At 44.1% G+C, this 12,250-nt stretch overlaps 1 protein-coding gene across 1 annotated transcript in view; it reads left to right on the top strand.

Annotated features, from left to right (window-relative positions):
• LOC119366644 overlaps positions 1-7,905 on the top strand; it is a 19,391-nt gene extending 11,486 nt beyond the window's left edge. Inside the window, exon 8 of the mRNA XM_037632407.1 lies at positions 6,848-7,905. Within this exon, the coding sequence (XP_037488304.1) occupies positions 6,848-7,771 (924 nt within the window). The 3' untranslated portion in view covers positions 7,772-7,905. The remainder of the gene's footprint in view (positions 1-6,847) is intronic.
• The last annotated feature ends 4,345 nt before the right edge of the window (positions 7,906-12,250 follow it).

Raw genomic sequence — 12,250 nt, 5'->3', positions numbered from 1 at the left:
CCAGCACTAGTAGCCATGCCCCCACGCCACCGGGTAAGGAGCTACCCACATATCTAACGCCGGAGCATCGGCTGCAGCTCCTTGAGCAGATTCGGGCAAGGCATGAAGCCCGGATCACCGTGGGGCTACCTCCGGACACGATGGATCCGGAGGAGGACTTGAAGGAGGAGGAGGAGTATGAGGTCGAGGAGGAGGATGTGGGGGACGCTGGGGACGCGGATCTGCAGGCGGAGCAACAAGCGATCCTTGATTCCCTCCAGTTGGAATTGGAGGCAAACTGCTGCCGTCTGCAGGAGGCAGAGGCGGAGCACGTCCCGGTCTTCGATGAGATGCCCGCGTCTACGGTTGAGGACAAGGAGCCGGAGCCCTCCCATGCGCCCATCTACCCGCCGCCCGGCACGATCGTCGTGGACATCTCCAACGACAAAGCTTAGCTAAGGTAGTACGTAGGATTTCTTTTGCGTGCTTTTATGGATCTAGGGGAACAAATATGAGTAACTCGGATGCAGAAGAGCAAATTTGAGGCTGGACCTGGCACTGTCCGCGGACTCGCCGGATCGCGTCCGCGGGCATTTGAGAGGTCGGATTTGCTGTCCGCGGTTATAGATGCTCTAACCTATCAACAGTGAATAATAGAAATGGTGCATAGCCACAAGATTTTATTTAAGGCTTGTTACAATGTTGACTTAACCTCATTAACGGGCATAACACAATGTATCGTAAAGTAACTCGCATCGAATCATCCAAGCCTCCACATGCAACTGAATGGGGAACACATATTCCTAGAACTTCTGGAAGTTCTCTTGAAACTCCTCAACTCCACTGTCTGAGTATCTATCCAGGATAATAATTAATAAAATAATAAGACAAGTGTGAATACAACTATACCAAGTATTGGAATAAATGATATGTATAGGCTTAAAATAAATATATACTACCTCCGTTTCAGTTTCCAAGTCCTGCACGTATACCTAGGTTGCCAATTTTATCACCCTAATATAAACTATATAACACAAAAATTATATCTTTTGAAAGTAGACACTTGGAAGTTTATGTTGGTATATTTTTTGTAATATATGATTTGCATTAGGTTGGTCAAATTGACGACCTAGGGGTACGCGCACGCCCTGTAAACTGAGAGAGAGGTAGTACTTTGGTTAGAATGTCGTGAGCTTTTAGTTGGCCTATTTTATTAGAAACCAGCTTACTAATAAATCATGAATTGATCAGTAGTGTCAACAGTTATAAAGGTATCACATATCATAAGTAAAAGTTACATCGGCTAACTACCCTTGAATAAACCCCAGGTAACAAGGCTAATGACATAATCTAGGACATCCTTATGTTTCTCAAGTAATGATACATACATGCAATATGCAACTAAATGTGAAGGGATTTTCAACATGATCAGGAAACACTTGCCTTCCTCAAAATCATGTTGTTGTTGTCGTCGTCGTCGTCCAAGTTTGTTAAAGGACTGCTTCTAACAAAACCCCTCTTGCCCAAGCAGAATAAATAAATAAAAAGTACCACAACACACATTAACATCAGTACATAAAAAGTATACCAAACTGTAGGACTTATCATAATGGTCATGTGGATGCAAATTTCATCAAAAACTGATTTAAAGTGGATGTGTAATATGATATATATAGAGTTTCAGGGCTAAAACAATAATAAACTTAATTTTCCACAATTTTATTAGATGAGAGAAATGAAAAACAGAGATACAAAAGCTGGTTCTACCAAATCCAGCCACCATGACAAACGAGGCCAACTAAAACTAAGGCTAGGGCTACGTGGCTGCTGGGTCTCGGCCAAAGGACTAGGCAAGAAAGAAATCTAGTGTTAAAAATCTATGCGTCTAGCAGCCCTTAGATATTTGAAAGGATATTGCGAGTATAACACAAGCTTGCACCATATGAAGAGCGATGGAGATGAATATCGTAGAAAACCCTAGATGACGATGTTGAAGCAACCATGACAAGAGATTAGGATTTGGTGAAACTGACTGTAAGTTCTGTAAGAGCCAAATAAGTACAAGTGATGTCACTCTCTCACAACCCTACTTGGCCCTCTACGACCCTCTGGTTCTTGCTCTATACAAGAATAGTGCAATAGGACTTCTAGCCTAATCCTCTTATGTGCTTCCAATTGCTCTTTAGAAGCCTTGGATGAGACCCTTTTTATTGGCTTGGTTGATGCCTATGATCTTTACCTCTTGTTTATATAGTCCCCTCCAAAATAGGATTCATATACTCCTGGTTAGATTCTACAGTCAAGTCCTAGTAGAATTAGAAATCCTAATAGCACATCTCTTTTGCTTCCTAGTCTAAGTTGGATTTGAGTCACCATACAACAGTTAGAGCAGCCACAAATCAATAGGAAAAACCAGACTAGCAAACTAAGGGCATCTCCAACGGCGACCCTCAACCCCCCCTCCCCACTGGCCCACCCAAACCCCCACTTACCCCACCCGCACTTTCCTTCCGATCCACGCGCCGCATTCATGCCACCCCAGAGCACGGAGCGGACGACATTGATCGGCGAGGAGTTGTTGCTTTGCGGCTCCTCCGCCAACACCGGTCGCGACAAGGCCGCCGCCGCCTGGACGCCGAACTCGCCAAGATTGGCGAGGAGTTGTCGCTTTGTGGCTGCTCCGCCAACACCGGTCGCGAAAAGGCCATTGCCGCCTGGACGGCGAGCATGCAAGATCGACGAGGAGTTGTCGCTTTGCGGCTCCTCCGCCAACACCGGTCGCGACAAGGCCGCCGCCACCTTGACGGCGAGCTTGCCAAGATCGGCAAGGAGTTGTCACTTTGCGGCTGCTCCGCCAACACCGGTCGTGACAAGGCCGCCGCGACCTGTAGGGCGAGCTTACAAGATCGGCGAGGAGTTGTGGTTGCTCCGCCAACACCGGTCGCGACAAGGCCGCAGCCACCTTGACAGCGAGGAGTGGTTGCTTTGCGACTGCCCCACCAACGCAGGTCGCGACAAGGCCATCGCCGCCTGGATGGCGAGCTCGCCAAGGTCGGCGAGGAGCTGTCGGTTTCCGGCAGCTCCGCCAACACCGGTCGCGACAAGGCCGCCACCGCCTGGATGGCGAGCTCACCAAGATCAGCGAGGAGTTGTCGCTTTGCGGCTACTCCGCCAACACCAGTCGTGATAAGGCTGCCGCTGCCTAGACGGCGAGCATCCCAAGATCTGTCAGGAGTTGTCGCTTTGCGGTTGCTCCACCAACAACGGTTGCGACAAGGCCGCCGCCACCTTGACGGCGAGCTTGCCAAGATCGACGAGGAGCTGTCGCTTTGCGGCTGCTCCGCCAACACCGGTCGCGACAAGGCCGCCGCCGCCTGGACGGCGAGCTTGCAAAGATCGGCGAGGAGTTGTCGATTTGCGGCTGCTCCACCAACACCGGGTGCAACAAGGCCGCCGCCAACTTGACAGCGAGCTTGCCAAGATCGGCGAGGAGATGTCGCTTTGCGTCTGCTCTGCCAACACCGGTCGCGACAAGGTCGCCACCACCTTGTTGGAGAACGTAGCATGCAATTTCAGAAAAATTCCTACGCTCACGCAAGATCTATCTAGGAGATGCATAGCAATAAGAGGGGGAGAGTGTGTCCACGTACCCTTGTAGACCGAAAGCAGAAGCATTTGACAACGCGGTTGATGTAGTCGAACTTCTTCTCGTTTCGACCGATCAAGCACCGAACGTACGACACCTCCGAGTTTTGTACATGTTCAGCTTGATGACGTCTCCTCCTTCTTGATCCAACAAGCGGGAGAGGAGAAGTAGGTGGGATGACAACCATCATGACGGCGTGATGGTGATGGTGGTGGTGGAGCACCGACAGCGCTTCGCTAAGCGTTGCCGGGACGAGGTGGTGGAACTACGGAGTAACGGGAGAGAGAGGGGCGCCAAGGGCTTTGTGTGTCCTCTTGGGGTGCCCCCTCCCTTCTATATATAGGTGGAGGGGCGTGGCAACAGCCCCTCCAAAGTCCAAGGCGCAGCCAAGGGGGAGGAGGACTTGGAATCCAAGTCCAATCCTATTCGTACTAGGACTCCTTCCTTTTTTTCTTTTCCTAGCCACATGGTCTTTTGAGGACTTGGTGCGCTTAGCCCAATAAGGCTAGGGCACCTCCCCGCAGCCCATGCTAGCCCTTGGGTCGTGGTGAACCCAATTGTGGACTTTCGGACCCCTCCGGAATCCTCCGAAACCTTCTAGAAGCTTCCCGGTACAATACCAAAAAACTGCATATTTTTCTGGAACCCAAAATATGACTTCCTATATATAAATCTTTACATCTCGACCATTACCAGACTCCTTGTGACGTCCTGGATATCATCCGGGACTCCGAACAACATTTGGTTACCACTCATCAAATATCCCAATACTACTCTAGCGTTAACGAACGTTAAGCGTGCGGACCCTACGGGTTCGAGAACTATGTAGACATGACCGAGACACCTCTTTGTTCAAAAACCAATAGCGGAATCTGGATGCTCATATTGGCTCCCACATATTCTACGAAGATCTTTATCGGTCGAACCGTTATGACAACATACACAATTCCCTTTGTCATCAGTATGTTACTTGCGGGAGATTCGATCGTCGGTTTCCTCATACCTAGTTCAACCTCATTACCAGTAAGTCTCTTTACTCGTTCCGTAATGCATCATCCCGCAACTAACTCATTAGTCACATTGCTTGCAAGGTTTCTTATGATGTGCATTACCGAGAGGGCCCAGAGATACCTCTTCGGTACTTGGAGTGACAAATCCTAATCTCGATCTATGCCAACCCAACAAACACCTTCGGAGATACCTGTACAACATCTTTATAATCATCCAGTTACGTTGTGATGTTTGATAACACACAAGGTATTCTTTCGGTATCCGGGAGTTGAATAATCTCATAGTCGGAGGAATATGTATTTGACATGAAGAAAGCAGTAGCAATAGAACTGAACGATCATTATGCTAAGCTAACGGATGGGTCTTTGTCCATCACATCATTCTCCTAATGATATGATCTCGTTCATCAAATGACAACACATTTCTATGGCTAGGAAACTTAACCATGTTTGGTTAACGAGCTAGTCAAGTAAAGACATATTAGGGACACAGTGTTTTGTCTATGTATCCATACATGTATCAAGTTTCTGGTTAATAAAATTCTAGCATGAATAATATATATTTGTCATGATATCAGGAAATATAAAATAACAACTTTATTATTGCCTCTAGGGCATATTTCCTTCACACCTTGACAACGAGCTTGCCAAGATCGCCGAGGAGTTGTCGCTTTGCGGCTGCTCCACCAACAACGGTCGCGACAAGGCCGCCGCCACCTTGAGGGCGAGGAGTGGTTGCTTTGTGACTGCCCCACCAACGTTGGTCGCGACAAGGCCGCCGACGCCGCCTGGACATCGAGCTCGCCAAGATCGGCGAGGAGTTGTCGCTTTGCGGCTGCTCCGCCAACACTGGTCGTGACAAGGCCGCCGCTGCTGGGATGGCGAGCTCGCCAAGATCGGCGAGGAGTTGTCGCTTTGCGGCTGCTCCGCCAACACCGGTCACGATAAGGCCGCCACCGCATGGACGGCGAGCATGCCAAGATCTGTGAGGAGTTGTCACTTTGCGGCTGCTCTACCAACAACGGTTGCGACAAGGGCGCCGCCACCTTGACGGCGAGTTTGCCAAGATCAGTGAGGAGTTGTCGCTTTGTGGCTGCTGTGCGAACACCGGTCGCGGCAAGGCCGCTGCTGCCTGGATGGCGAGCTTGCCAAGATCGGCAAGGAGTTGTCGCTTTGTGGCTGCTCTGCCAACACGAGTCGTGACATGGCCGCCGCCACCTTGACAACTCGCTTGCCAAGATGGCGAGGAGTTGTCGTTTTGCGGCTGCTCCGGCAACATCGGTCGCGACAAGGCCGCCGCCTGGGCTCTAAAGGCTATGTCAGCCGTGGCCGTGGTGGCCCTCCGCATAGCGCAACAGGAGGCGGAGAGGCTCCTCCGCTAGCGGCAGACAGTCATCGGATAAGGCTGTCGCGGCCCTCCGGCGTCGTACTGCCGCTGGAGGGACGACAACAGTGACGATGACATAGACGGCGTCAGCGGTGCGGGCATGGCGGACACACATACGAAGTGGCCGTCCAATATAGTGTTTAGTTTTTTTTCTAGTATTTTAGTTAAACGGTTGAAATATTGACCTTTTTATGCAAATTATGTCCAAATTTTAATGAAACCAGTCGTGTTGGAATGAATTTCGTCTCTTTGGTTTGTATTGTTGTTGAAATGTATGCGGGCAGCATGGGATAGCGGCCTCCCGCATCCATATCCGCGGACTGGGCCCCTTGTATCCGCGGACGGATGGCAGAGGAAATTTGCAAGTCGTCGTTAGAGATGCCCTAAGGGGTGTTTGCCCTTGGTCACGTAGCCAAGTGGAACTTATGTATGTCATGTTTGCAAAGCATTACGACTTTATCTTGATTGTAATTTCTTTTGCTAAAAAATTCTTCGATTCTGCTCTTTTCAAATGTTAATTTCCACCAGAAGGAAAGCTTATCTTGATTGGAAGTTCTTTTGCTAAAAAGCATTCCAATTCCAATCTTTTCAAATGTGCCACCAGAAAGAAATCATGATAGCAAATGTTGCACAATATAAGAATATGTCTAGATTGGCAGATCAGGCGAGAATATGATTTCCGATAATATAAGAACATAAGAATATGAATTCTTATTTGATTTCCACAATATAAGAATATGATATATTTTTTTCTGATACTATTAATAGACAGATTGATTGATCATGTCGTCTGATTGTTGGACATCGATATATATATGCATGCAGATCTACATGCAGTACACCATCAAGGAAAAAGCAGGGTTCAGTACATTCATCGAGCAACTGCGTGATGTGCTCGCCCGTCATGATCACCAGGAGGGTATCTTGGATGGCCACCCGAACCGTAAGTCTGACTCCGACTTAAACAACCGAGCTCTACTACATGAATGCCCAGCGCGGTTGATTCACATCAAGCTACAACTGGTGGGGGAGGAAACGTCGACTACCCTAGCCGTCCGAGATAACGACGTGCACCTACTTGGCTTCATGAACCATGAGGGAGTTTGGTACGAGGCATGGGACCCGTTCAAGGGCGACGGACTCGGAGCAGAATTCAACCCCAAATCACTAATGTGGGGTTCCTACAAAGACATGCTACCGCGCTTAAATGTGGGCCTACTACGGTTCTTAAGTTTAAGCAACGACGATGGAAACGTCAGCCAACCCAAACTACACTTGAGTGACTGGGATAAAGTCAGAGAGAAACTGGGCACCGAGCGCCTGGGCAAGGACTTTGCGGTGGAGGCCGTGCGCATGCTGTCGCGCTACCCAGTCGTGGAGAAGGGTGAGTGCCCCAGGCTGGCACTGGCAGGCCTCATCATCATGTTCTGCGAATCCGCAAGGCTCGATCCTGTCCATGAGCACATTGCAAATGTGTGGGAGGACGACAACGGTACTGGATTCCCCAAGGAGGTAATGGAGCAAGTACAGGGATTGGACATGATATCAGATACTTTGCTGATATGGAAGGATACAGGCTACCACCGGTGGCCTCAAGATAATGATAACCGCGCCAGCATAAGGGAAATTTGTGTCAGGGATTGGCTGCACGGCATAGGAATCCGTACCCCAAAAAATGCACTAGATGTGGTTCACCTCGTGCCCGCCTGTATGATGGAATGGGACGATGAACCTTGCCCGTGGCCCTAGCCTTGGGAAATGGACTTCGCTAAACGGGGGCCGAAAATTAAGTGTGCCAAAATAAAAATACCAATGATGTACTTTTATCTCCCTATCTTTTAATGGGTAAATTTATTTTTATTGTACACTCTACAATACTAATATTTGTTGATGCACACTACACTTTACCGTCTTTACTAAAAGACACTTTTCAATTGTGACAATTGGTTTCTAGACATTTTTCTCTCTCGAATATGCACGGGTGCACTATCTATATCTATATCTATATCTTTATCTACATCTATACCTATTAATAAAGCAAGGTGCGTTTCGCCAATTTTTTTCATCCGTTCACCGTCGAAATTTATTTTTCTATCCGAGGTGGTACTAAATTTATGTCTGTCCGTCTGTTTTTATTTTACAATCCAGATTTCGACTTGGGCCCGCACAACCTGTGGCCCAGCCAAGCCAGCCCACTTATTTGCCCGCCCATGAAGCTGCAAAAACTCTATTTATTGCACTACGCAGCAGATAGTAAGAGCTTCGCACAGGGACCCCAAAACTGTGCAAGCCCGTTTTGTTTTTTCTTCCAAATTTATTTTTATTTTTAACTTATTTGGTAATAAAAAATTCAAAAAATCAGCATTTATATTTGTCAACTTTCCGAAAAAATTTACAATTAAATATTGTGTTCCCGTTTTTAAAAATGTTTGCAAAAAAATATATTTTTCTCTCGTTCTGATTTTCTTTCGAAATTTAGGACATATTTTGTTGTGTGTTTCGAAAATTGTTTGGGATTACCAAAAAAATATATTTTGAAAAATATTCAAAATTCGAATAATATTCTTGTTTCAGCAAAATGTTGACAAATTCAATAATGTCCGTGTTTAAAAACACATTTTATAACATTGTTCTGAATGTTCGAAACATGTTCCATTTTCAAAAGTCGGTCACAACTTCAAAAAATGATTGCGTTGTCATAAAAGGTTCATGTCTTCAGAAAATGATGTTGTTTCAAAATTTGTTCATGTTTTAAAATGGATGGAATATAAAAATATTGTTTGTAATATAAAAAAATGTTCTATTTTCCAAGAATATTCGGCAATTCATATTTAAAAAAAAATAAAAAATATTTTAAATCTAATGTTGCGGTATGTTCTTAAATATTCGCGTCGGCCATTGGTTAGCACTAGGCATTTGTTTCCATGGCCAACAACATCTGATCGAGTCTTTAAGGTCATGTGTTCGATCATTCAACCAATCGTTTTTCTGGATTATTACTCGTGCCTTGCAAACACAGGTCATATCGGTGCCTAGCAGTAGCTGGCCCAGACGCGGTCGGTTGTGCCATCCACGCGCTATTTGACGCAACTAGCATCATATAGTAGCTCCCACACAGCTGCCCCAAGAAAAAGCAAAAATATACGTATAGATTTTGTTTCACCCACTCCACACGTAGTTTCCCATTTTTATTTATTTATCCCCAACTGGGTCTACCATGCATTTCTTTTTCTATCACACTAACAAGCACCAAAAAATTAAGGGCATGAGGGGATTGAACTATGAACCTTCCCTATTATGCCACGGACAAAGCCAACTCAGCTAGCTTGCAATTATGATAGGAACACCCACCTTGGAATTTTGTACTAAATCACAAAAGTTTTTATATGTCCCTAAGTTGTTAAATAAGAAGGTTGTGTGAGAATATGGAAGTTTTCTCGAGAATCATGTGCAAAACGCGACACTTCACAAATTATTACTAGAGGTAACTTGCACGTGCCAATAAAATACAATATCACTACAAGACATGGGAATCCATAGCGCAAAAGATGCACTAGATTTGGTTCACCTCGTGTCCACATGTATGATGGACTGGTACTGGGACGATGAACCTTGCCCGTGGCGCTAGCCTTGGGAAATGGACTTCGCTAAACGGGGGCCGAAAATTAAGTGTGCCAAAATAAAAATACCAATGATGTACTTTTATCTCCCTATCCTTTTAAGGGTAAATTTATTGTTATTGGACACTCTATACAATACTAATATTTGTTGATGCACACTACACTATATCGTATTTACTAAAAGACACTTTTCAATTGTGACAATTGGTTTCTAGACATTTTTCTCTCTCGAATATGCACGGGTGCACTATCTATATCTCTATATCTATATCTATATCTATATCTTTATCTATACCTATTAATAAAGCAAGGTGCGTTTTGCCAATTTTTTCATCCGTTCACCGTCGAAATTTATTTTTCTATGCGAGGTGGTACTAAATTTTTGTCTGTCCGTCTGTTTTTTATTTTACAATCCAGATTTCGACTTGGGCCCGCACAACCTGTGGGCCAGCCAAGCCAGCCCACTTATTTGCCCGCTCAACAAGCTGCAAAAACTCTATTTATTGCAGTACGCAGCAGATAGTCAGAGCTTCGCACAGGGACCCCAAAACTGTGCAAGCCCGTTTTGTTTTTTCTTCCAAATTTATTTTTATTTTTAACTTATTTCGTAATAAAAAATTAAAAAAATCAGCATTTTATATTTGTCAACTTTCCGAAAAAATTTACAATTAAATATTGTGTTCCCGTTTTTAAAAATGTTTGCAAAAAATATATTTTTCTTTTGTTCTGATTTTCTTTCGAAATTTAGGACATATTTTGTTGTGTGTTTCGAAAATTGTTTGGGATTACCAAAAAATACATTTTAAAAAATATTCAAAATTCGAAAAATATTCTTGTTTCAGTAAAATGTTCACAAATTCAATAATGTCCGTGTTTAAAAACACATGTCATAACATTGTTCTGAATGTTCAAAACATGTTCCATTTTCAAAAGTCGGTCACAACTTCAAAAAATGATTGTGTTGTCATAAAAGGTTCATGTCTTCAGAAAATGATGTTGTTTCAAAATTTGTTCATGTTTTAAAATGGATGGAATATTAAAAATATTGTTTGTAATATAAAAAAATGTTCTATTTTCCAAGAATATTCGGCAATTCATATTTAAAAAAATTAAAAAATGTTTTAAATCTAATGTTGTGGTATGTTCTTAAATATTTGCGCCGGCCATTGGTTAGCAGTAGGCATTTGTTTCCGTGGCCAACAACATCTGGTCGAGTCTTTAAGGTCATGTGTTCGATCGTTCAACCAATCGTTTTTCTGGATTATTACTCGTGCCTTGCAAACACAGGTCATATCGGTGCCTGGCAGTAGCTGGCCCAGACGCGATCGGTTGTGCCTTCCACGCGCTATTTGACGCAACTAGCATCATATAGTAGGTCCCACACAGCTGCCCCAAGAAAAAGCAAAAATATACGCATAGATTTTGTTTCAGCCATTCCACACGTAGTTTCCCATTTTTATTTATTTATCCCCAACTGGGCCTACCATGCATTTCTTTTTCTATCACACTAACAAGCACCAAAAAATTAAGGGCGCGAGGGGATTGAACTATGAACCTTCCCTATTGTGCCACGGACAAAGCCAACTCAGCTAGCTTGCAATTATGATAGGAACACCCACCTTGGAATTTTGTACTAAATCACACAAGTTTTTATATGTCCCTAAGTTGTTAAATAAGAAGGTTGTGTGAGAATATGGAAGTTGTCTCGAGAATCATGTGCAGAACGCGACACTTCACAAATTATTGCCGGAGGTAACTTGCACGTGCCAATAAAAGACAATATCACTACAAGACATGGGAATCCATAGCACAAAAGATGCACTAGATTTGGTTCACCTCGTGTCCACCTGTATGATGGACTGGTACTGGGACGATGAACCTTGCCCGTGGCGTTAGCCTTGGGAAATTGACTTCACTAAACGGGGGCCGAAAATTAAGTGTGCCAAAATAAAAATATCAATGATGTACTTTTATCTCCCTATCCTTTTATGGGTAAATTTATTGTTATTGGACACTCTACAATACTAATATTTGTTGATGCACACTACACTATATCGTCTTTACTAAAAGACACTTTTCAATTGTGACAATTGGTTTCTAGACATTTTTTTCTCTCGAATATGCACGGGTGCACTATCTATATCTCTATATCTATATCTATATCTATATCTTTATCTATATCTATACCTATTAATAAAGCAAGGTGTGTTTTGCCAATTTTTTCATCCGTTCACCGTCGAAATTTATTTTTCTATCCGAGGTGGTACTAAATTTTTGTCTGTCCGTCTGTTTTTTATTTTACAATCCAGATTTCGACTTGGGCCCGCACAACCTGTAGCCCAGCCAAGCCAGCCCACTTATTTGCCCGCTCAAGAAGCTGCAAAAACTCTATTTATTGCACTACGCAGCAGATAGTCAGAGCTTCGCACAGGGACCCCAAAACTGTGCAAGCCCGTTTTGTTTTTTCTTCCAAATTTATTTTTATTTTTAACTTATTTCGTAATAAAAAATTTAAAAAAATCAGCATTTTATATTTGTCAACTTTCCGAAAAAATTTACAATTAAATATTGTGTTCCCGTTTTTAAAAATGTTTGCAAAAAAATATAT

The sequence above is a fragment of the Triticum dicoccoides genome, chromosome 2B, assembly GCF_002162155.2.
Source record: "Triticum dicoccoides isolate Atlit2015 ecotype Zavitan chromosome 2B, WEW_v2.0, whole genome shotgun sequence".
In the NCBI taxonomy this organism is placed as follows: domain Eukaryota; kingdom Viridiplantae; phylum Streptophyta; class Magnoliopsida; order Poales; family Poaceae; genus Triticum; species Triticum dicoccoides.
Note: the sequence above shows the minus strand (reverse complement) of the source record. Positions and strands in the feature narration are given on the sequence as shown.